Source organism: Vulpes lagopus, chromosome 10 (genome assembly GCF_018345385.1).
Source record: "Vulpes lagopus strain Blue_001 chromosome 10, ASM1834538v1, whole genome shotgun sequence".
NCBI classification, from domain to species: domain Eukaryota; kingdom Metazoa; phylum Chordata; class Mammalia; order Carnivora; family Canidae; genus Vulpes; species Vulpes lagopus.
Genome location: NC_054833.1, coordinates 60,306,718 through 60,332,850, shown reverse-complemented (window position 1 = coordinate 60,332,850; position 26,133 = coordinate 60,306,718). Strand labels below are relative to the sequence as shown.

General features: G+C 42.7%; 1 protein-coding gene across 4 annotated transcripts in view; it reads left to right on the top strand.

The window, feature by feature from the left end:
- Positions 1-26,133, top strand: part of STX8 (syntaxin 8) — a 253,651-nt gene that overhangs the window by 152,686 nt on the left and 74,832 nt on the right. The window contains exons 7-9 of one of the 4 annotated variants that reach the window (XM_041770063.1): positions 1,444-1,545; positions 10,265-10,316; positions 24,596-24,653. In XM_041770063.1, the coding sequence (XP_041625997.1) occupies positions 1,444-1,545; positions 10,265-10,316; positions 24,596-24,638 (197 nt within the window). In that variant the 3' untranslated portion in view covers positions 24,639-24,653. Of the gene's footprint in view, positions 1-1,443; positions 1,546-10,264; positions 10,317-11,892; positions 14,848-24,595; positions 24,654-26,133 lie in introns of those variants that run through there. The other 3 variants (XM_041770061.1, XM_041770062.1, XM_041770064.1) reach the window with 3 other exon arrangements.

The window sequence follows — 26,133 nt, the reverse complement described above, 5'->3', positions numbered from 1 at the left end:
GAAAAAGAGCAGCCAGCTATTTTGTGCCTTCCACATGCCATTCCTTCCATACCGATCATTCTCTTCCTGCTTCTTCACCAACATGGCCTTCAAAACTCAGCTCCAGCATCCTCTGGAACCTTCCTTTGATTACTTTTATTTCTTTAACAGAAACAGTGACTCATATTAGACAGTGTACCTCTAAAGCAATTCAAGCAAGCAATTTCTTTCTCGAAAGAAAGAAAGAAAGAAGAAAGAAAGAAAGAAAGAAAGAAAGAAAGAAAGAAAGAAAGAGAAAGAAAGAAAGAAAAAAACAGAGCAGGGAGGGAAGAAGTGAGGAACGGGAACCAAAATGGAAAAAAAATATGTACTCATTAGAAGGACTTCGAATAATATGGAAAATACAAGGAAGATCACCCAAGATCCCAGCACCTAGAAGTAATCATTATTCACATTAGATTGACATCATCCAGATATATCCTTGTAGGTCTGTCCATACAAAAGGGTGGATGGAAATAATTTTACATCATTAGGATCACACTATATGTGCTATTTTAAGGGTTGCTAAGTGCTTAATTTCACTTTAAGGAGATTAGCGTAGTGTCAGCGATACTTCCAATTTTAAAAGAAGAGGATTAGTAAAAAAAAATGCTGAACTTCACATAAAGGGTTCTTTACAAAAGATAGTAATTACTAAAAGATCCATCTAAGGTGACGAAGAAAAGATGGTGGTTTTGAAAAGCCGTATGTCCCCATATGTTTCCCTTTTCAACAGCTCAATAGGACTCCTCTGTGAAGTGATGGAGAAATTAACATGTCCAACTTCCTTCCACCTCCCCCACCCCGCCCCAAAACCCCAGCCCCCAACTGCTTCCTGACTTCCAGTTATAATTACAGCATCACCATGTACAACATTTATCTACCTTTCTATAACATAATCCATGTGTCTGTTGATCCCTGGGCTCAATATTTCTATGGCCCCAGCTCTCTCCACCATATCTTCAGTCATGGTCTCTGTCTTCTCCATCCTAGAGTTCTTTATTTCTACTCATCTCTTGCTTGGCTAGATTTCATCATCAAGTGGCTTTCTCAAGAAGGACCCCAGTGGTCACTGGAGTCCTCCGGAGTCTGTCCGCTAGCCTTATGCTGGAATGACAGCTGGCTGAGCATAACTTTGCTGGGTCTTGCTTTCTCTCCCTTGGACTTCTGACAGTTACTCCTCCTCTGTGTCCCAGACTCATGGGAAATCAGGTTTTTTCTTTATTACTACACCCCCCCTCATGCCACCTCCACTTTTTATGAATTGGAATTGCAGATTGCAGGAAACATACATGAGCTCTTTACCTTTTCCCTCACTGCACGGGAGAGAATTATTAGTGGGGAGGCTGGCCATGGCTATGATCCTGTGATGTGAGCCAAGGTCTTTCTGCAGTATTGACCACGAATTTCTGTCTTCCTTTCTAGAGATAATTGATGACCTTGCCAACCTGGTGGAAAACACAGATGGGAAGCTCCGCACCGAGACCAGGCGTGTGAACATGGTGGACAGAAAGTCAACGTCTTGCGGTAAAGGATAAGCTAACCTTAAGATTTTGCCTCTCTCAAAGCCTGCAGATTTACTCTGCTTTCATTTTCCCACATTTGTCTAATTCCTGCAGGGATCTGGTTGCTCTTCTAATGCAGACAGTCCCATTTAATGAAGCATTGAAATTGCTAAAAGAGACCCAAATCTTGTGAAAATGAAGTGAGATGTAGGGCTGGGTGGCCCTGTCCATTAAGCATACCACTCTTGATCTCAGCTCAGGTCTTGATTTCAGGGTCGTGAGTTCAAGCCCCATGCCTAGTGTGGAGCCTCCTTAAAAAAATAATACTGAAATAAAATATAACGAAGTGACTTGCTCCAGGTATGGGAGAAGTACAATGCATCGCTAATCTTTTTTAATTTAAAATAGGAAACCTCTCTGTATGTTTACAGAGGAATACCAGTTTGGGAAATTGTGTGACGATATGCAGATGGGTGCTGGTAGATCCTTGCGGGTGTAAAGGCGATCTTGCTTCCTTTGTGCCTTTTTATGGTCATGAGCTTAGATGCCCTGGTCCTGCCCTAGAGGTTCTGAATAAGTAGGGCCAGGATGGAGTGGATAAGTGTTCCTTATTTAACAAATACAGCAGGACGTTCTGGTGCAGGTACTTGCTACACTGCTGAGGCTCGGATGCAGAGTTCTATGAGGTTTGAATTGTCTATTGCCTGTGCAGGGTGTCTTGCCCGAGGTAAGTGGTGATAGATGGTAGTGACAGTAGTGGTGACTGCAGTGATTGCTACTGGGTTGCTCTTCATCTCACAAAGGCTCATAAGGTTTATGAAGCTCATACCTTTATTGCAAACAGAAGTACAACAGCACTCAAAACACCGGTGTCTGAGCACGTGCTTTGCTTATTAGCCCTTTTGATACAAAAAATACAATTGAGGGATCCCTGAGTGGCGCAGCGGTTTAGCGCCTGCCTTTGGCCCAGGGCGCGATCCTGGAGACCCAGGATCAAATCCCACGTCAGGCTCCCAGTGCATGGAGCCTGCTTCTCCCTCTGCCTATGTCTCTGCCTCTCTCTCTCTTTGTGTCACTATCATAAATAAATAAAAATTTAAAAAAAATACAGTGGATTCCCTCCAATCTGTCCCATTTTAGAAAATAGACTCAGGCAGCCCCGGTGGCTCAGCAGTTTAGCTCCACCTTCAGCCCAGGGTGTGATCCTGGAGACCCGGGTTCAAGTCCCACGTCGGGCTCCCTGCATGGAGCCTGCTTCTCCCTCTGCCTGTGTCTCTGCCTCTCTCTCTCTCTCTCTCTCTCTGTCTCTCATGAATAAATAAATAAAATCTTGAAAAAAGAAAATAGATCTCTGTGCGGGGATGAACTGAGATGTACAGCCTGGGGGGCCTTACGTTCTTTATCTGACATGCTGGTGAAGCAGAAGTCTAGAACAACAGGGTGACTGAGGACAGGCAGCCAAGGACTCGAGAACCTCGGGAACCTCAGGGACTCTGTGGGGCCTCCCTGCTCCCCTGTTACCACCTGCCTGTGCTCCCTAGCCCAGGAGTTCTCATCCACCAGATACCAGCCACTCTGCGCTGCTGCTCCTAGGAGCGTGCACTTCTTTCTGCTTCCTGCTGAAGGCAACATCTCCTTGCTTTTTGCTTTACCAACAACCTTCTCATGTAACTTCTGCCCCCAGGGACTTTGTTCTGCACCAGATCCTTTGGAAATAGAGAGATGGGGGTTCATACCCCTCCTCTTGCATATCTTAATTGATTTTTATTTCTGTAGAAACTTAAGCTTGCTCAGTCTTGGTTGCCCGGCTTGTAAAAGAGCAGACAATGTGGTTATCAAAATTAAAGTATATAGAATATGTGAGGTGTTAATGCCATCTTCCCTGACTTTTCATATTTAGCGGGGAAGCCTTGCAGTGGGGGGAGTGTGAGAGGGGGCGTTCCAGAGCCTGGACTTGCATTCCAGCTCCACCAGTCACCAGCTATGTGCCCTTGGGAATGCACAAAACTCCCCTTTGGGTTTCCTTGTCTTTGAAATGGGAATGCTAATGATATATCCCTGAGAGCGTGTTGTAAGGGATAAAAGAATCAATATAAATATAGGTAAAGATACAGGTACAGTTACAGATTATATGGATACAGATACATAGCACTTAGAATAGTATGTGGCACAGAGTAAGCTGTGAGCAAGTACTAGCTATCATCTCTACGTGTCTAAAGTAGGAATAGTCCTGGGCAGTTAAGCATCTGACTCTTGATTTTGACTCAGGTTGTGATCTCAGGGTTATGGGATTAAACCCTGAGTTGGGCTCTGCACTCAGCACAGAGTCTGCTTGAGATTATTCTTCTCCCTCTCCCTCTGCCCCACCCCCCCACCGCACTTGCTCACTCTGTCTCTAAATAAATAAATACGGGCAGCCCTGGTGGCTCAGCGGCTTAGCGCCACCTTCGGCCCAGGGCGTGATCCTGGAGACCCAGGATCAAGTCCCATGTCGGGCTCCCTGCGTGGAGCCTGCTTCTCCCTCTGCCTGTGTCTTTGCCTCTCTCTCTCTCTCTCTCTCACTCTGTGTGTGTGTGTGTGTGTGTGTGTGTGTCTCATGAATGAATAAATAAAATCTTTATAAAATAATAAATACAATAAAGTCTTTAAAAATAAATAAATAAATAAAGTAGGAATAGGCTTCCCAATTCAGTGACAATATTTCTTGAAGTCTTTTTTATATGCAAAGCAGCCACGCTGTTATTAATTTGGAATGAATGTATTTATAGATACATTGGTAAGCTTTTTGTATTTGCAGAGCAGTGGCCCTCTGCACATGTTATTCATGAAGTTGTAATGAATATTACTTCTGTTGCCAGTATTTTTACTTTATGGTATTGCTTAGTGTTGGTGTTTATACCCAGAAATGTGCATAACATCTTCTGACTTGAACTGTTTCATTTTTTTTAATAGAAGAAATTTAGAGATTCTTGTAATTACTAAAATGCATGTTTTTAAAACTTGGTATCTTAAGTTAACTGCAAATTTGTCTTATGTACCATTTATATTTAGTTATAGATAATCTGTAACAGAATTACAATTGGCCCTTGCACAATTGAGAGGTCAAGGGTGCTGAACCCCCCCTCGGCAGGTGAAAATCTGCATATAGCTTTTGAATCCTTCAAAACTTAGCTATTAAGACTACTGTTGACTGGAAACTTTATCTGTAACATTAACAGTCAATTAACACATAGTTTGTATGTTATATGTATTCTATATTTTACTCTTACAAAAAAGGAAGCTAGAGAAGAGAAAATGTTAAAATCATAAGGAAGAGAAAGTACATTTATAGTACCACACTGTGTTTATTGACAACTGTCCACATGTTAAGTGGACCCGCACAATTCACACCTGTGTTATACAAGGGTTAACCATATATGTAGGGGCTCATAAGAGAGAAGTCCAGTTGTGCAGCTGCGTTAAATAGACATTTCTTTAGTCTTTCAGTGGAAATACTTCAAAGAAAATTATTTCCTCTTATCTCATCAATTTTTTGCCCTAATATTTACTTAGCAGTGCCATTAGTATGATAGATCAACAGCCCCCAGTAACTAACCTTATAGCATTTCTGATGCCTGCTACCTTTAAAGGAAAATTTATTGTGTGTATATTCTTATAGGGAAATCTATAATTACGTATATGTTTGTTGGCAAGCAGTGCTAGTTTCTGCATACTGATAAAGGTTCATCAAGAGTCCCAAGCTCTAGAGAGGTCAGACTGGCTTCATGACACCCCACAATTAACTTCTAAGTCTCCCGTTGATCAGTACAAAGCCTGTGAAGTTACTATGCCCTATGGAATTTACTGAGTGAGTCCAGCAGCCCTTGCCAAAATTGACCTAAATTTTTTTTTTTTGGTAAAGATTTTATTTTTATTTGTTTGAGAGAAAGCACAAGCAGAGGGAGAAAGAGAAACATACTCCCCGCTGAGCAGGGAGCCCGATATGGGGCTCAATCTGAGATCATGACCTGAGCTAGAGTCACATGCTTAAGTGATTGAGCTGCCCAGGCACCCCTAATAACCTAACTTTAAAAAAAATTTATTACGGTAAAAAGATACATAAATATAAAACATACATAAAATTTGCCATTGTAACGATTCTATTTTTTTTATTTTTACTTTTTAAAGATTTTCTTTATTTTTTTTTTTTAATTTTTATTTATTTATGATAGTCACAGAGAGATAGAGAGAGGCAGAGATAAAGGCAGAGGGAGAAGCAGGCTCCATGCACCGGGAGCCTGACGTGGGATTCGATCCCGGGTCTCCAGGATCGCGCCCTGGGCCAAAGGCAGGCGCCAAACCGCTGCGCCACCCAGGGATCCCAGATTTTCTTTATTTATTCATGAGAGAGACACAGAGAGAGAGAGAGAAAGGCACAGACACAGGCAGAGGGAGAAGCAGGCTCCACGCAGGGAGCCCAATGTGGGACTCACTCCTGGGTTTCCAGGATCACACCCTGGGCCAAAGGCAGGTGCCAAACCACTGAGCCACCCGGGCTGCCCCATTGTAACGATTTTAAGAGTGCAGTTCAGTGGCATTGAGTACATTCATGCCACACAGCCGTCAGCACTGTCCTCCTCAGAACCTTTCCATCTTCTCCAGCTCTTACCCCATGAAACACTGACTCTCCCTTCTTCTCCAGCTGGCCCCTGTGAGCCACCACTACTTTCTGATGACACCAGGTACCTCATAGGAATAAACTCACACGGTATTTGTCCTTTCGTGTCTGGCTAATTTCATTCAAAAAAACGTCTTCATTACTCTTCCATGCTGTAGTGTGTCATGAATTCCTTTCTTTTTCAGGCTAAATAATATTCCTTTGCATATCCATACTACATTTTGTCTATCCATTTATCTGTCAGCAGACCTTTTGGCCATTATGGTGAGTAATGCCTGCATGAACGTAGGTGTACAAGCACTGATTCAAGACACTGCTTTTTTGTGTATATGCTCGGAAGTCATCTTGCTGAATCAAATGGTAAATTCGGTTTTTATTTTTTTTTAAGGAACAAGTTTATTAACCTGTCCTTTTGTTTTGCTTCCAATCCTTAAACTCTCTCATTAAAAAAAAAAAAAATTATTTTAGAGAGATTGAGAGAGCATAAGCAGGAGGAGAGGCAGAAGGAGAAGGAAAGAGAGAATCCCAAGCGAAGTGCTCCACATTGAACGTAGAGCCTGATGTAGGACCCAACACAGGGCTCGATCTCATGTCCCCAGGGTCATGCCCTGAGCCAAAAATCGAGAGTTAGACACTTAACAGACTTAGCCACCCAGGTGGCCCCGCCCCAAGTCCTTAAACTCGTAGATACTTTCTGGTGGTTTGATTATTTTCCTGATAAAGCCCATACGCAGGCAGGAGTCAGGGACTTTTTATCCAGAGACAGGCAGACAGGTGGAGTAGAAGTTACTGCCCTGGCCCACCCCAGCTGAAAAGTGTAACAGGAGACCTTTCCCCCATTGAAGTGGGTAGCCAGAGAGCACCCCTAGGGTATGAGTGAACCAGGAGTAAGGTACCCTTGGGAAGTATGGAGAAGGCAGCCTTGGCACTGAGAAATTTAGAGAAGGAAATAGACAAAACCATAGTTCCTGACAAGTCATGGGCACAGAAGGGCCCTCATGTGGATTTGCGTAATGGGCATCCAGACCCAGGATGAGCCAGGAAATCACAAACTCTGCATCTGGTCTGGGGCAGATACAGGTGCTAAAGCTCTAGGCTCCTGGCAGAAATAATGACCCGCCTGTCAGGAAGAGGGCATCTTTATCCCTGGTCTCGAAGAATCAACCCAAAGCGAATGGTTCAGAGCAGTGACCAGCACACAGTCAAAGATAACCTAGCAACATGAGCTGGAACCAGCAACAGGCCACAGTTGCCAATCTGCACAGACTCACAGTTGTAGAATTATCAGACACAGATAGTTAAAATCAACTATGCTTGGTATATTTTAAAGAAAGAAATGACAGGCTTGAAAGGATCTTCAGAAAATAGGGAACCTTAAAAAGTAGCAGGAAACTTGAGAAGGGACCAAAACCAAGCTCCTACAAATTAAAAAAAAAAAAAAAAAAAAAAACCTGAAATTTGAAACTCAGTGGGCATATTTGGTAGCAGCAGCAGCAGAAAGAATCAACCAGGGGACAAGCTCTGAGAAAATATAAGCCATATTCCCTTTCCAAAAGTGCTAGTAGCTAACACTTACAAGAGGATGTCCAAACGCTGTGCAAGTTACATTACGATCTTAATAAGAAAGGGTTTGGAGGGCTTGGTCCAGGACCTCAAGACATAGCAAAGGGTTGATTCCCCTGCCCTTCCCAAATGCAAGATGCGATCGTTCCCATGTAAACACACACACGCGAAGCCACAAGCAAGGTATATTTTAACTGTTGGTGGGGTAGGCGTTAAGCAACCCCCTCAAATGTCCCTCGATTACTGTTCACGTGGCACTCTGTTTGTTTAACTGAAGGGACTCGCATGAGCTGAGGGTAGCAGGCACTACATGATCATTTTAAGTGCAGGAGTAGGTTGTGAACCGTGAAATGGTCTTTTGTCTCCCTCCCCTGGGCATGTCTTCCTTGCTGATCTGATACATACATAAGTCATAGATGCTTTCACAGGGAAGAAAGTTCCAGTTATTCTCACAGACCGAATTGCACGGGGGGCCACACAGTAGGGCCCAGTGATGAATTTGTTTGTGCTGTTGTTAACAAAGGATTCAAGCACTGCTTTGTAAACCTTTCACTCAGGAGCCCTGGCTGTAAAAATTGTACTGAGATCTTTGTCCAGCAATTCCTCCTTCATTTTCCCTGCCCACCCTTGGCCCCCCCAAATAGCATCTGGAAACCAAGATTTTCTTTTTCCAGCTCCCAAACATGAATTAGACTGGTATTTTCCGTGGGTCACGGAAATATGTACTTGCAGATCCTGTTGCTTGTGTCAGGGTGTCTCCATAAAAGCAAGACCTTTGTCATTGCCGTTAAATATTCAGTGTGCCTCGTCCTCATTAGAATTCAAAATAGAGCTTCGTCTGAGTCAGACGGACGAAGCCAATTGTGAAGGCCAGACTGAGAGTTCTGAATGACTCGGGGTGAGGGACAGTGCTGCTTGCTTCTCAGCATATTGACTATTATGTAATGTTGTCTAAGCACGTCGATTGTGATTGTAGCCACACTCGAGAGATGCGAGAAATCCACCCAACTGATATTGCGCTAACAGTGTCCAAACCTGGGACCTTTGATGGGCCTTCAGCATTTTAGCATGTGGCTGTCTTAGGGACACTTACAAGTAGTACTACACAGCACCGATGTGCCCCAGCGGGGTCACAAGGTGGGCTCTGCTTCTTAGGACCTGGGTGCCTGGGAAAGCCACCTGCCCCATCTGAGGTCATGCCTCTTGGTTTATGAAAATGAGGGACCACATGGTGACTCTGCAGATTCAGTGAGAGCAAGCTGGTGGCACAGTGAGTGATTCTAGTGTGTCCTCAGCACATGCCACCTATGTGAAAGTGTGGGTTTAAATTAGTTGCTGAGGGGCCCCTGGGTGGCTCAGTGGTTGACCACCTGCCTTCGGCTCAGGGCATGACCCCGAGGTCCTGAGATCGAGTCCCATATCGGGCTCCCCGCAGGGAACCTGCTTCTCTGTCTGCCTGGTCTCTGCCTCTCTCTGTGTGTCTCTCATGAATAAATAAATAAGATCTTTAAAAAAATAATAAAAGTAAATTGGTTGCCAAGGGTCGCCTTGATAAATAAGACTCAGAGGCTCGGACCATCGGAAGTCAGCACAGCAGAGCTGTTAAGGAGTACAGTGACGATCTGAGAAAGTTGCACAGGGATATTCTGGAGCTTGGAGGTTCACATCATCATTAAATTGGAAATGGAGTCCCTTTCTTTCAAATAAACTAAAGTTTATAATTTTGTGGCTGAAGCCATTATCGGGCCTGAAATTGGTAAGGGGCACCTCTAGCGCGTCGCGGAGGGCGCTGCCTTCCCTCAGATAAGCGCGAACATATATTTTTCTTATACTAGCTCTTTTGAACCTAACACAAGTAGGAAGCTGAATTCTAAGTTGTCTGGCTTATCTAACTAAACTTGGAGACCATTAAATCTCTCAAGGAATTGTTTTCAAAACCCTACAACAGGGACACCTGGGTAGCTCGGTGTGTTAAGCATCTGCCTTTGGTTCAGGTCATGATCTGAGGGTTATGAGATCAAGCCCCATATCGGGCTCCCTGCTCATTGTGGAGTCTGCTTCTCCCTCTCCCTACTCATGCTCTCTCTCTCAAATAAATAAATAAAATCTTTAAAAATAAATAAATAAAACCACCACCAACACAGACAATTTATTTTATTTTATTTTTTTATTGGAGTTCAATTTGCCAACATACAACACAGATAATTAGATATCTAACTACAGAGCAGAGGAATAACTGTGCGGGTTCTTTTGTTTCTGTTACTGCTTATTGAGAATAATATTCTTGCCCTACCGTCTGCTTCTTTCTCTTCTCCTCCTTCAATGAGATAATCTAGTGAAATTCATCTGTTCCCTTATTCTTTACAGACCTGTGCGTCTGTCTCTGTGCCCCACTGCTGTCTTTCATTCCACGTCTATGGAGAAATGCCCGGCCCTCCACTGATGCATGTCTGCCTTCAAAGCCATCTTGTGCTCAAGCTTCATCCCCCATCCATCCATTCATTCTTTTCTTCTCTATCAGCACAGGGCATCAGCTGTGGGCCAGACACTGGGCTCGATCCTGGAGCCGAAGGGTGAGTAGGGTGCAGCACCTTTCCCGGGGGACTGTAGAGTGGAGAAGGACCCATTGTAGATCCCCAGTGACTGCAGGTGGTGCAGGTAGAGAAGGATCTCAGCCTGGGGGCTCCAGGGTTCCAGGAGGATGCACCATGGGAGCAGAAGCCTGAGGAGGGAGCAGGATGGGCTTCCCCTGGGTCTGGTCTGGTAACATGGAAACTCAAAGTAAGCAGGATGTGTAATCTGAGACCCCATGTGAGGGAGTGAGGGAGGGGAGAAGAGGAGAGCAGGACAGAAGGGAAGGTGGGCAGACCTGTGTCAGAACTGGAGAGGAGGGTTTGCTAGAACATTCAGAGCTAACATGTTCCCTGAGAGCACTGTAAGCCAGCCAGGCTTGGAGCCTGCTGGCCAGAGACTGTCAGTGCCTGGAATACTTTTCTAACTTATTCATTGAAACTTCAAGGAAAATCTACTTCTGATCTTAATATTTTGGTACCTCTAATCATTTTTTTTTCTACTCATAGTATTTTTACACAATGATGACAGTACTCTATTTTTAATCCTTCTATCTTTTTAACATTTTATTATAAGCCCTTTTTTTTCTTTTGGCATCAAGAGTACTGTTCAATCAAAAAGATGTAGCATCATTTACTTAGGGGGGCTTGTTTGGGGGCTCTTCAACTGTTTCCTCATTTAGCTGTATAAATAATGCTATATTACATACATCAAGCTTTTTTCTGTATATAAGATTTTTTCTGGGACGCCTGGGTGGCTCAGTGGTTGGGCATTTGCTTTTGGCTCAGGGTGTGATCTTGGAGTCCCAGGATCGAGTCCCACCCCCGGGCTCCCTGCATGGAGCCTGCTTCTCCTTCTGCCTGTGTCTCTGCCTTTCTCTCTCTTTCTCTCTCTGTCTCGAATGAATGAATGAATGAATGAATGAATGAATGAATGAATGAATGATAAATCTTTTAAAAAAATAAGATTTTTTTTTCCTGTCAAGTAGGGTATGAGGTAGGATCCTTCCAGGGCCAGAATCAGACATGGGGTCTGGCTCTTATTTCGACAGGGCCCTGATGGGGAGGTTGTTTGAACAGAGAAGGGCCAGGAGGCTGGAGGGATGGAGACAGAGCACTCATCTCTGGGCAGAGAGAGCAAGGCCAAGATGCTGCAGCCAGAGTAGCTAAGTGTCCCCATCTCCGTTGGTCAGAGAAGGGGTGCAGAACCAGCCAGGCCTGGCTGCCAGCGGTGGGCAGAGGAGGCATCTGGTCACATTGGACTTCATTAAGGAGCTCCCTCAAAATGGAACCTGGGGCTGGATCTGGACAGCCAGGAAAAAAAAAAAAGCAAAACAAAAGGCAGCCATTACAACATCGTGACTTATTTTCTAAGTAGATTTATTTAGGCCCAGGATGGGAGCAGTGTTAGGTTGATAATATTGCCAAATTACTTTCCAGTGATGTAGCAGAAACCAGCCTCCACTCAGACCTGTTAGCCACAGAGTGTTGCTAAAATCCTCACTCTCCTTGAATAACTTCTGGTATTTGAGGTCTGTCCACCGGAAATCCCTCTTCTTCCTCAATTCCCATGACACAGTGTTATCCCAAGATCATCCTGCCGCTCCAGCTGCTCACCCCTTCCCTTCCTTTGTTCTGGTGTTTGCTGTATGCCACCGTCCACTGGGCACTGAAGAGGAGTCAGAGAAGACCTGGTGGCTGGCCTCAGGGAGCACTCAGGAAGGAGGCAAGGGCAGCGCAATAAAGTCTACTGGATGTGCACACAACCCCATCGAAGCAACTTGATTGGGGCCACTCGTTCTGGAAAGTTGAGTGGGAATACAGCAGAGGCAGGTTAGCATTCCGGGCAGTAGGAAATGCAGGCTTGCAGGAGGTACTAAGGCCCGAACAACACTCAATTTCTCAAACAAGAAGTTGGGGGCTGGCCGGAGAACTTCAAAGAAAGTGCATGGTGGCAAAGCTGGGCCAGCCCAAGGGGAGCCCAGGCCACAAACCCAGGCCCCTTTGGGCTGGCATTGCCTTCCTTCTTCCTGCTTCTACTCAGTCTTCCTGGCACTTTACCCTGAAGCTTATTCATCTACTCTTCTGGACGGTACCACAGTCGACCGGCAGTTCCCATCCTAAACCCAGACTTCCCCTAAAGTTCAAGGTCTGTGTCTTTGCCTGCTGCCAGTCCGTTTCTCTGGCCTGTCCCCCGGCATCCTCGCAATCGTGCATCTTCTTCGTACACCGGATGTCCCCAGCTCCAAAGCAGCCCCACGCTTGTTTTCTTGGGAGAAGCCTGAATTCTGGGTCTTCCAGTGAAATCACCTAGTATGTTCGTGTTGACCGTAAATTAACATTTTAAAAAAATGTCCACATGGGACAAATAAAACATGTCACAACGTACACTTGGGGACCTCTCATTCACATCCATCAAGTCAGCCCCCTGGGCCTGTTTGAGAATGACTCTGAAATCTCCCTCTCCCTTCTTTGTCACTTGATATTCTCGTCGCTCTGTTTCTGGCTCTTGTCACGTTTATGTAGCCATTAAAAATAATGACGATTGAGTCTGTTTATCAGTATAGGAAGATGTGCGTGAGTGGAATCTTGATCATATTTATATAAACCGTGGCCCACATCTTCTGGTTTGGTGTATGAGTGCAGCAAATGTCCCCCCTCCAGCTCTCAGCACTACACAGAGAAATAAGATGAGTCTCTCTGCATAAGGTGCTTATTTTTTTAACATGCTTTTCCCAACTGATTTAAAATTGTTTCCCTCTCTTAGACCTACCTGCTGCATTAGATGATAGATACCGAGTAGTAAAAGCATACAGTTTACAACTCTTAGGAGATCTGCTTCTGAAACCCAGAAGAAATCTTTGGTGCTCTGATGACCATATTGGGTTTGCCCCTGATGTGTTTCAGGGGCTAGCGTGTACAGCTCACAGACCTTTCCCTCCCCAGGCACCCTTACCTCCTCCCTCCTTCCCAGGCCCTGTGTTTGTTCATGAAATGTGTATAATGCACGTGTGAAGGCTTTGTGGTCAAGATGTCTTGTATATTGTGACCACATCACTGCTTTGATTTGAGTCTCTACTGTAGAAAAGCCCATTTTTCTGCTAACAGCATTTATTTGGGAGGGAGAAATAGGAGCAGTAAGTTCAGATGTCAGTGCTTCAGCTTAATCCAGGCAAAACGAAGCTTTTGAGAGAAGCGCAAAATTGGAAAACCTTTATTTAATGGAAGGTGATTGATAGGGGCTGACAGCTTCAGAGCTATCACCACCACTGCCTCAGAAGCCTCCACGCTTCTGTAATCTGCCGCGAGGCTATCATCAAGGGGTCAGAGATGATCACAAAGTAGAATCATTTTTTGATTATTGTTTTTGCTTGGTATGGTTTGGAAAGATAAGGTGTGATTTCCAAGAGTAGCTTCTGTTGGGCTGGGAGGTCGTAATTACACTGTGTGGGCCTTGGTCGGTGCTACCCTGTGTACGTGTTTGTGCGTGCTTTCCGGTACTGTCTGTTCACTAGTGACTTCATGTGCTTTCAGCTGGCCCTGTGGGACCTGAAGGCCCTGGCCAGCTTCAAAGGATGGTCAGGAGGCCTGGGACAAGTTGTGTTTTGCATACTCAAAGTATACTTTACCTCTGTTATTTGCCTACTGCCTGTGGGCGGGGGAGAATGCCCGACACCTGCTCAGCATGTTGCCAGCCCAACCTAACCCTTCAGGTCTTCACCGTTACACCCAAGTGCTTCCCATTCATAAATGGGTTTTCTTTTATATTTGTAAATTAAAATGAAATGAAGAATTGGGTTATGATCCTGACGGAAATTACCCAAGCTGGGTAAGCCCGAGAACGGGACATCACTGGATGTCTCTGTCCATGTAAAACCAGTGGCTGAGACTAGATGCTCTTTGCGGCTCACCCAACTCTGTCGTCCTCTTTCCATACCCCTTTGAAGAGCATCAGGGACCCTGCTGCCCGCAATCCTGCCACACCCAACACATGCACACAGAGTAATAAATCAGAGATGAGCCAGGGGTCTAGACTCAAACTGTGTCTGTCTCATTTCCCACAGGTTGGCCAGCACCAAGTTAGATACTTGCAGAATTAAGTCATACCTGAACAGGGATTAATTAATTCTGAACATAACTGAACATACCTTAATTCTATCTGCATCATCACATGATGCTAAGTTGGTTGTAAACATTATTAACCAAAAAAAAAAATATATATTAACCAATGTCTATGATTTTTCTCATCAGAAAAAAAACAAGAAAGGCAGAAATTTTTAATGGAAGATAGACAATTTGGTGGATTTTAGTCTGTACCCAAATAGGAAAATAAAGGAATGGGGTTATAGGTGTAACTCCTGGGTTCTGTGTTCAAAAGTAGCTGCTAGAAAGAGATTCCTAGCACTTTGCTCTCACATCAGGCTATTTCTAGTTACATTCTTAGAAATGAGTTGGCAGGCATTTTTTTTTTTTAACTTTTTGAAAAACATCTCTGAGGGACACCTGAGTGGCTCAGCGGTTGAGCGTCTGCCTTTGGCTCAGGGCGTGATCCTGGAGACTTGGGATCGAGTCCCACATCAGGCTCCCTGCATGGAGCCTGCTTCTCCCTCTGCCTATGTCTGTCTCTCTCCCTCTGTGTCTCTCATGAATAAATAAATAAAAATCTTTAAAAAAAAAAAAAAGATCTCTGAGATTTAAGCTTTTAGTACAGATTTTCATGCCTCTCCCCTCTTACAAAATGTAAGTATAAACTGGATCAGATGAGCACCTAGCTGGTTTTAGGGTTGTTAAACTCACAGTTGCTCACAAGTAGATTATCTTCTTCATGTGTAATCAAAACAGAAACAGGCATCAGATTATCCACCTGATTTCCTGTGTCCCCTCTGTTTAGGGGGCCTCCTAGCCCCCAGCCAGTTTTTGGTGGGTGCTCAGAGAATGGGGTGGTTTTACTTGGACATTAACTGTGATACCCAACATTGCTTAGGAGACATAGCAACCACTGATAAATAAAGTTGAGCATTGCTGTCATCTTAGAAATGGTAACAACTCACACCTGGCCATAGTAACATCTAACTCTGTACACAGCATCTCTGTTGGGCACGTTTGTTGTTCCGGTCATGAGTGAACCCCACTCGTACTTGCTCTTCACCCTTCAGCTTGCTTCGTGGCAATGCTGATGGTCCAGAGCATCTGCCCCTATGACTTTCTCCTGATATAATGAAACATGCTCACCCGGAAGTACATTATGTTGGAGTGAAGTAGAAGGGATTGGGAATTTGTAAGTATTCAAAAAATAGATAATTCTCCCTTACCAAGCCCCTTGGACATGCAGTGTTATCAGCCAGATATTAACATTTAAGAAACTCGACCCTAGATGTTTCATTGAGAGCTTGAGAGATCCCTCCATCGGCTCCACCACAACCTCACCAGTGACTTGGTATTTATTTTTTGGCTCACCTTTTCTTTATATCTCACAGCCAAGTGATCGTGACAATTTCCAGTCATTGAGCCAGCGTTAAATTCCTAAGAAAAATTGATTTGGGGCTCATTTTCAATCACTGATGAGTTTTCTCTGCCCGTGAGTATGAACAGTGAGATCAATTTCTCCGGATTAGCAGCAGAATGATCTTTGTATTGGACTTGAGTCCCAGCGGCCCGTGAAACAGGCCATCTCCCATGGCAGGCACCTCGGGTCTCTGCTCATATCTGCACATCAGGCACGTACCTATATCGGCCTTGTGTCTCCTGAATGGTCCTCACATATCCTTCCATATACTCACTCATGCCTGTTAGAGACTTTGGCCCTTGAAGTAATAGCTCCTTTCAAAATGACTTTCGGATTTCTGAAAAAGTCTTCTATATTTTAAAAATTTATTGTAGATGTGGATCTGAGCGTTTTCATTGTTGTGTTGGCATTGGTCTGGTATAGCTTCCTTCCTGTAAATACACAGAGGAATGAAAAGAAATTGGAGAATGGTATCTTTTAAGAATGAATAGATATGGTGGTCACGCAACACTGTGAACAGACTTAAGTGCCCACGGAACCACACACTTAAAGATGGTTCGCATGGTAAATCTCATGGCACGCGCATTTGGCCACAATAAAAATTTTTTTTATTTAAAAAACAAGGGAAATTTCATTTCATGAAATTATGGCAAAGTTATATAATTTCTAAGATTCCTTGGCGTCATTTAAAAATAATGTACCATACTGTTCCATACAACCGTTTTTTATATGATGTGATAACAGAATCTTAATTATATCGAAACAGATTTGCCTAAGCAAAATAAAAAAAGTAACAAAAACACCCTCAAAAACTAGAGGACATCTCACAAATAACTGTAGGAGAATTAAGCATTATTGTTGCCGTATCTTATTTTTGTCATTCTTATTAGCATTAGTTATTATTAGTTATTATTATTATTAGTTATATTATTAGTTATTATTATTAGTTATTATTATTATTAGCACAGTTAACTGATCACTGAAATATTCCTAGATCCAAAATATTGGCAATTTATTTCTGAAACCTGAAAGTTTTGTGCCTGGAATGTTTGATTTACAGAGACTTCCTTCTTCCTATCATCAGCCCTTGGCTTTATACTTTTCATATCATTTCAGTAACATGACTCTTGAGCATATTTATCCTTGATAAATGAGCGATGCCATTTGTCTCACCTTGCTCCTCTCACTTCCATTTTGTTAATAGGTAATGAAGCCTCTAAGGGTACGGGGTCATGCTTTTTCACTCTGCTCAGGCAGCAGGCACTAACTGTGACATCAGGGATCTGTTTTATGCTTACCATGCCTTAGCAAAGTGAAACTTCCAGTCCTTCCAAGCAGTGGTCATCCTCTCCCTGATGCAGATTTACATCTCTTCTGCCTGTCTTTTCAACTCAGCTTCTCTTTCTTTCTTCCTGTTTTGTTTTGTTTAAGATTTAATTTACTCATGAGAGACACACACAGAGAGGCAGAGACACAGGCAGAGGGAGAAGCAGGCTCCCTGCAGGGAGCCCGATGTGGGACTCCATCCCAGGACCCCGGGATCACGCCCTGAGCTGAAGGCAGGTGCTCAACCACTGAGCCACCCAGGTGTCCCATTTCTTCCTGTTTTTTAATGTGATCTAGAAGGGCTTCTGTGGTTTTTTCTTCTTCCGTATGTATTTCTTAACTGTGTCTTATATTTTTGTGCTGGCTCCAATCAATTTAATAGCTAGATGTGCTGGACTTTAAATATTCTCCCCTCACTGCCCCCACTTCCACCCCCTATCCCCAGAAAGCACCTTTATTGCCAGGTGGTGAAAATTCTAGACCCTAGGCAAATTTCTCAGAACAAGAGCCCTTTTAGCCTATCAGTACTAAATAAATATTTCTAAGCCCTTTGCAAAGTGGAGACTAATCGTGATACAATTTTATGTGTGACAGGCAGGAAATGGAGAGCCATCTGGAAGGAGCTTCTCTTTGTCCTATGGCTGTTCTTCTAACCCTCACTAAACTGAACGTAACAACTTGCCTGTGGCAAATTGAAGATTTGGGTATTTAAAGGCATATATTACATGGGTCTTTTGGGGAAAAAGATCAAATTACTGCTGATTATACCAGTTATAACCCTCAGAATGAACCTGGTGGTTTTACTGAGTTTTTCTGTCCGAGTGATATACAGACTTGTTTATCTGCACCATTCATTTCAAAGAAGCCAGATCGGGGGTCTCTGGCATTGCCAAATAAATGCTCGAGATACCATCTGGTTTGTAGGCAATGGAAGGTAAGAAGGAGCCCTTTGCAGAATTTCTGCCTACACATGTGAGGCTCTCTATTCAACTTTTTCTCCCTGGGCTGATGGGTTTATTTTGAGGGTAGTAATTCCCACAGGCAGTAATATCTCTTCTCCTCAGCGCAGATGTTACAGGTTGGGCTCAAGGTCCTGAGCTCCGGAGGGGAGGATGCCATATACACACTGGACCCTTGAACAACATGGGTTTGAACTATGCATGCAGGTCCACTCATACACAGATCTTTTTCAACAAATGCAGTATAGTACTGTAAATGTATTTTTTCTTCCTTGTGATTCTTTTAAATAACATTTTCTTCCCTCTAGCTTACTTTCCTGTAAGAGTACAGCATAGAATACATATAACCTACAGAATGTGCATTAATGGGTGGTGTTATCAGTAAGGCTTCTAGTCAGCAGCAGACTGTTAGTAGTTACATTTTGGGGAGGGAGTCAAAAGTTATACAGATTTTCAGCAGCCTGGGGGCCAGCGTCTCTAACTCCTCGTTGTCCAAGGGTCAAGTGTCATTCTCTGAGCCCACAGCCCTGGAGCGTGAGCATCCCCCAAGGGGCTGACTTTAATGAGCTCTGTGACAACCAGTAGAGCCTGTACCTATCACTCTTGAAGTTGCATCTCTGGCTCTGGGTGCTGGCTTCTTTCTCCCTGTGCAACCTCTGCTCCCTTCTCTCTTCTCTTTTTAGACCTTTTTCTTCTTTCCTGTTTTCTTTCAGGAAAACTTTCAGACTTTCCATCTTTCTCTCCCCACTGCCCTTCTCTACTCATCATCTCAGTAAAGGATACACCTTCCAGATGTATCTCAGTAAAGGATACACCCAGATGCCTGGGTGGCTCTGCAGTTGAGTGTCTGCCTTTGGCTCAGGTCACTGGGATCGAGTCCTGCATCAGGCTTCTCACATGGAGCCTGCTTCTCCCTCTGCTTGTGTCTCTGCCTCTCTTTCTGTGTCTCTCATGAAGAAATAAATAAATAAATAATCTTTAAAAAAAAAAAAAACAACCTTCTAAAGGCCCCCTTCCTCAGCCTCCCTCTGCCCTCTCAGCCAGCTTCCACACAAAGCCCTGTCCTCCTCCACTCTGTTCTGTGTGTCCCATCCAGCCACACTCTCCTTGCTGTGTCACAGAGCATGGAGCCATCTGGAAGTGTGTTGCCAAATAGAACAGAAGATAGGAATAGTCAGGAAGTACACTTTTAAAAATGTTATTGTATCATATCTTTATGGTTGACTCTACAACCTAACTTGGTATAAATATCTTTCATATAAATTTTCTTGCCATTTCCATGACTCATTTTAAAGTGTGTTGAAGCTGGAAAATTAGCACCTGAGTGATGCCACATGGCTGTGTTTTTGCAGAACTGGAGATTGAGGCCACCATCTTCCAACTCAGTTTCATCTCCTCAATGGAAGGTGTTTTGGGTTTTTGTTCTTTGGTCATCTTAGCATCTTAGCAGTATGCCAACCATTCTACTATGCCAACTGTCTGTCATGCATATGGCTACTTCACTTGGAAAGTGGTGGATATCCCCTTTAACTTAGGAGTTCCTATGAGGGTTTCCTGCCATCTTCTAGAGATGTCTGACTTTAAGTAATCAAGTCCTTGTTCTTTTGTGATCACTGCCATAGATAAGGCATCGTGCCCATAGCTCTTTCTGGTAATGAGGACATGTAGCTGCTTAAAAAACCTTTCTAACCCCTCAGGCAGGCTCTGTCAGTCAGGGACCAATCAGGAAAAAGAGTAACCATACTAGGTGTTTCATCCAGAGGAGACGTAATGCAGAGAACTTGTTGGAACACTGTCGGAAACACTGAGAATACAAAAAAGAGGGTAAGTAATCCAGACATTAGTGCCTGGGTGAGGAAGCTACCACTCATAACCATGGGAGAAGGAGGGCACGGAAGCATATTCTAGAGCACAGGAGCATACTCACTGCTGTCCTCCGGGGCCTGCTGCCCGGCCAGTAGGACCATAGTCAGATGACAGCAGACCAGAGGAGAGCTGCCTTGCTGATGCCAGCAGTACAAGAGAGGCTGCTGTTGCTGCGGCTGGATCACTGAAGGAATTTAGAAGCCTGCAGATACCCTGCTAGAAGCAGATGGGGAAAGAAAGGAAGGACAGCTTCCATCTTTATTGCTAACCGAACTCTTTCTAGTACCGAAATTGGCAGAATGTAACAGGAAGCTAGCTGGCAAGGGAACCCAGGAAAAGTGGTTTGCAAACGCCGAGCCCCAGCATGACAGAACAGAGTGAAGGAGGGCAAGTATAGAGCTAAGAGACAGCAAGCAGGTAATTCCTAGCCCACAGGCTCTTTACGTGGTACCGTTGAGATGTTCTGTATATTTATCTCAAAGAAATCATCTAAGATGTTTTCCCAGCTTTTCATGTTTCTCAGAATTGGGAAGTTCCTCATAGACCCATTGAACTGGAAAAAGATTTATATCTATTCTAGAGGACTATTTGCTTACAGCCATCCATCCCTAGGAATGTGAATCTCAGAATCTCAGACAGTATACACACTGTCATTTTTTAAAATATTTTATATTTATTCATGAGAGACATACACACACACACACAGAGAGAGAGAGAGAGAGAGATGCAGAGACATAGGCGGAGGGAGAAGCAGGCTCCCCGCAAGGAGCCCAATGTGGGACTCAATCCCAGACCCCGGGATCACACCCTGAGCTGCAGGTGGATGCTCAACTGCTGAGCCACCCAGGCGTCCCTACACTGTCATTAACAGAAGAAGCAGTGTTGTGGTCTCATTGAGCTACTGGAAGAAATGATACCATTTCCACTACTTGGCAAGTGGACCTACCATATTAAAAAAATTCTAGAAATGAAAAATGTACACCAGTGGATTTAATGTCTTATAATTAGATTGGTTTATATCCTTCAGTTGTTTCCTTTCTATCTCTTTGTGAAAGAAAGAACTGTGAGAAATTATCTGGAAAAAAATGACAAACAGAAAGGACTATTGGCCACCTTCTGCAGTTTTAGAGATTGGAAGGTAAAGTTGAAGAAACCTTTCAGAAATTAGAACCAAAGACAAAGGAGGATATAAAAATTAGAGGATCAATCCAAGATCCAAACAATAGGAATTGTAACATTTACAATGAGAAAATAGGGGCAAGGAAATTTTCAAAGGAAAGAATGCAAAAAAAAAAAATGCAAAAAAATTCTCTAGAACTGAAGGACAGGAGTGACCATTTGAAAGAATCCACTAGGTACCCAGCTTAATAAATGAAAAAAAAGACTTATGTCAAGGCACAGCATAATGAAATTTTGGATCATACGAATAAAGAGAAATTCCTAGAAGTTTCCCAGAGTAAATGGAAGGAGGCACAGGAGAGAAGGGGGAGAGAATGTTCAAAAGATCTGAAATCAGAATAGCATCCAGTATCTCATAAAAAATACTGAATGACAGAGAAGTATTGCAGGAAGCTCCTGGCAGATGACCTTTCCCTAAATGAGAAAGTAACTCTAGAAAGGAGATCTCTGACACAAGAAATGAGAGAGAGAAGTAAAAGAGAATTCCCTGGATGATAGCAGTGGGAAGACCAGCATATCAACTGTGCAGCAGACCAAGGGAATCACTATTCCAGAATAGATTTAGAGGTCAGGGGGGGAAATAGAATGCTGTGTTTTCCTAGATGAAAAAAAAAATGCTCCGAGAAGCTGCTGAATAGTGTGAGATTTGGTAGCAGGGAATCTAAGCAATTAAAAAAGAAAGGCAATTATTAACTCTAGGAAAACAAAAGATAATACAAAGAAAAGGGGGAGGCATAATTATAATGCATTATTTATGAGTGGATGTGTATATAGCCATGATAATTTAGACATTAGTTATTAAAATAACCTAAATGTATGATTTAAGTACATAGTAAATGGGAAAGAGAAAAGGTAGTTTAAGACAGCTAAATCCTCCTACAATGAAAGAGAAAATGACTATATAATATCTAAAATTGATGGACTGTAGAGATTATAGTCTAAGCATATGATTTTAAATTGTGGAAACTAAAACAAAATTGTGGGGACTAGTGATAAAATAGAAAGAGGAGACAGATATTGCCTTTTTTAAAGTAAGTAAACCTTTTTAAGAATTTTTTTTTTTTAGTTTGTGGCATAAGTCATTTTGATACAATCATTTTTCTTTAATGTTGAGGTCTTTAGGGGATCCCTGAGTAGCTCAGCGGTTGAGTGCCTGCCTTCAGCCCAGGGCGTGATTCTGGAGTCCTGGCATCAAGTCCCACGTCGGGCTCCCTGCATGGAGCCTGCTTCTCCCTCTGCCTGTGTCTCTGTCTCTGTCTCTGTCTCTCTCTCTCTCTGTGTGTCTCTCATGAATAAATAAAATCTTTAAAAAAAAAAATGTTGAGGTCTTTAGGTTTGTATGTTCCATTATGTCTTGAGGAATATGCTTTTAAGTAGCAAACAAATCTGTTAATTAAAAATATAGAATTTATTAAGTAAAAAAATTCAAATAACTTTTGAATAGAGTTCCTTGTATACCCTTAGTTGAATATATTCCCAAAATGATGAACTGCAGAAATCTCAGACTCTACTAAGTAGGTTTATTATTGGAAGTGGTAATAGTAATTTTGAATCTACTCTGTGTCTTAGTAGGGGAGAGTAAGTGAGTAAACATATCAATGCACTTAATAACCAGGGAGATACAAATAGCAAATGGGAAAAGTAAGAATGAACTCTGTGGTATTAGGTTTGAATTCTAAGTATCATTGTGGACTCAAAATTAAAAAGTATTACATTTCCTACTTTTAACCAGTAAAAGAGCCTAGAAACAATGATATTCCAGTAGCAGTGAACACAATTAGCACCCAGATCTTGGTTTCTGGATGCTATTTACCATGAAAAGGAACCAAGGCTCCTTGCAGAAATGGCTAATTCTATGTCGAGGGCAGAGAAATATAAGGCAAGCCTAGAATATCTTGTGTCAGAAATCAAGGAAATGCACAAACAACGATGAAAGCAAATCAAAAGACTGTAAGATCTGCCTTAAAGGGACATCCAATGGTCAAGTTTGGGGCAATTGAAGCAATAAAAATAATAATGATGGCAATAAACATGGGTTTAAAAAATGCGTTCATGAGTCCACATCAGTAATAAAAAAAGGCAGAGATGATGCTGGGCAGAGGGTTTTCTTGCCAGCTAAGAAATGTAGAAAAATCATAAAATTATAAAATCACCATTTGCAACTGCCAGTTTAATTGTTTCAGAATCGTCAATGGATCCTGAACTATTAGGTAGAAGGTTATGGGAAGTGGGATATTCACAATCTTAAATTATGACCCCACAGTTTGTTTATTAATTATAAAGGAGGAAAGATACTTCAAAAAGGGAGCATAGCATCACCAGCATTGGAAACAACCTAGCATTACATGGCTCCAAGTGTGACACAGCGGGAAGTAAACACACCATCGTATTTGTGTCAAAGTGTTAACTCAGATTTGATCAAGAGAAATAATGAGAATAGTGTGGATTGCTGGACAACCTATGAGACAATGTCCTGGGCCCTTTGTAAGTCTCATTATAGTGGAAGAAAGAGAAAGATGGAATAACTGTTGTAGATTAAAAGAGATAGAAGGTGGGTGATTTTAATTGGGTTCTGGATCAAAAAGACACAGCTGAAAGAACATTATTGGGATCTTGAGGGGCATTTGATTATGGACTGTGCATGAGATAAAGTTATTGTGTCAATGTTAAATTTTTTGGTTATAACAGTGATCTTGTGCTTTCTTGGAGAATGTCCTTGTTCTTAAAAGATGCATGCTAAAGCTTTTGGGAATGAAGTGTCATGTATTTAGCTACTTGCCTTCCAAAGTCTCAGCAAAACACACACACACATAGACATAATATAAATACAGAGAAAATAGATACACTAATTTTTTTAAAGATTTATTTATTTATTCATGAGAGATAGAGAGAGGCAAAGACATAGGCAGAGAGAGAAGCAGACTTCTCACAAAGAGCCCCATATGGAACTTGATCCCAGGACCCCAGGATCATGCCCTGAGCCAAAGGCAGACGCTCAACCACAGAGCCACCCAGGCGTCCCACTAATTGTTATTTACTTATTAGATGATGAAAGATGATAATTATTCACCAGTGTTACTCTCAATGAGGAGTATATAGGTGTTCTTTATAGTATTTTTTTCCTACTTTTCTGTAAGTTCTAAATCCTTCAAAATTAAGACATTGGGGAGGGGAGGAAAGTATACACAGTGAAGTTTCCCATGGATTGCTGTCTTCGTTCACATTTTCATATGTTGTCTATGGAGGGAATGAATAGCTGGTGAAGTTCCTAGGTATATCACTTGTACACCCTTTCAAATCTGGTTAACACTATAGTAGGAAGATCTTTAAAGATGAATGCACTTCAGTGTGAGCGAGGTGGTGCATTAGGCAAACCTGGTGGATGCTGCACACAGAGGATCATAAGGCTCTAGCTGCTCAGGAAAGCAACACCTATCTCATTGCAGGCATTTCTCTGAAGACCTTGGTCATCAAGAACAGAAGATGTGAAACTGAAACATTGCCTGCCCCTCTAGTAAGCCTGTGCTCCCTTGGTTGGAATATTTTGTGGACTTAACTCATCACAGTTTAGATTTCCATCCCAAAAGTTATTATACTGTGGTGAAGTTGCTTGGATGTTTCTCTTCTTGCTAGACCTTGAACTTCTTGGGGTCTTTCGACTGGATCTGTCATTCTAATTCCTAGCAACTGGCAAGATGATTGGCTTTGAATTGGATTTATTTAAGACAACTGAAGTCATGTGGGTGAAGATTTTCTGAATCTGCAAACTAGTTTTAAGGACTGTCAGTCTGGAAAGGTGGGATTTGAGTAGGCATAGAACATTTATTAGATTGTAAATGGAATGGGTAGGGTACACTTGGATTTGCTCTAATACTCAAATGTCCAGAACCATCAAAAAGAAATACCACCTGTCACATAGATAAATTCCTTAAGTTTGGTAGCTTGCAGCCACATACTCTCCAGCCACCATCAATCATTTTGCAAAAACTTCCACGCTTACAGCAGACTATTACTCAACCAGAAAAGGAATAAGTAGTGATACATGCTACAATATGGATGAACTTTGAAATATTCTATTAAGTGAAGCCAGAATCAAAAGCCCATATCTTGTATGGTTCCATTTACGTGAAATGTCTAGAATAGGCAAATCCAGAGAGATAGAGGGCAGATCAGTGGTTGCCAGGAGTTAAGCGTTGGGGAGGATTGGGGAGAGACCCCTTAGTGGGTATGACGCTTCCTTTGGGAATGATGAAGAAGCTCTGGATTAAGATGGTAGCAGTGGTCATACAACATTGTGGATGTAATTAATGGCAATGGACTTGCATGTTAAAGTGGTAAATTTTACATTCTCTGTATTTTATAATTTAAAAAAGCCATTAAAAATATGGGTTAATTCTTATAAAGAATGATTGCTCTGGGTTCATGTGGTTTCAAGCAGCACAAGCAATTTGAGAAGGCTAGGGGTTCCTTGTTTAAAAGTTCAAAACAGCTTCACATAGGATGATAATAGGTTATTCTAGTAAACTAGGATAAGTAGGGGGCACATCTAGCTTTTAACATCTAGCTAATGAGGAGAGGCATTTCTTTCTGAGTATGTCCCTCCTGGTCACTGTCATAAAAGTGGCAAGGATAGAACACTTGATCTGATTCAGTGTGGCTTTCATCTGTTATCACTACCACCAGTCAGCAAGTTAGAAGCTCCAGGGACACTGTTTTGTTCCCGGCCTCCCGGTTTCTGAATTTGTTTGCTTTTCCCTAAAATACTTGATTTGGGTGCGTGTGAAATCTGCCCTGAGATTTGCACAGGCTGGAAGGCCCCCCATTGAGTGTTTGATAAAGCTTTCGAGTTTTGTAAAGAACAGTGACCAGATGTGGCCAGCATTCGTGGTTTGTGGCTATTGCCTAGCTGAACTTTCTCTTCCCATGGTACCTCTCAGAAGTTCTTAACTTTCCATGACACGCCAGAGCCTTGAGGGTTGGGGTT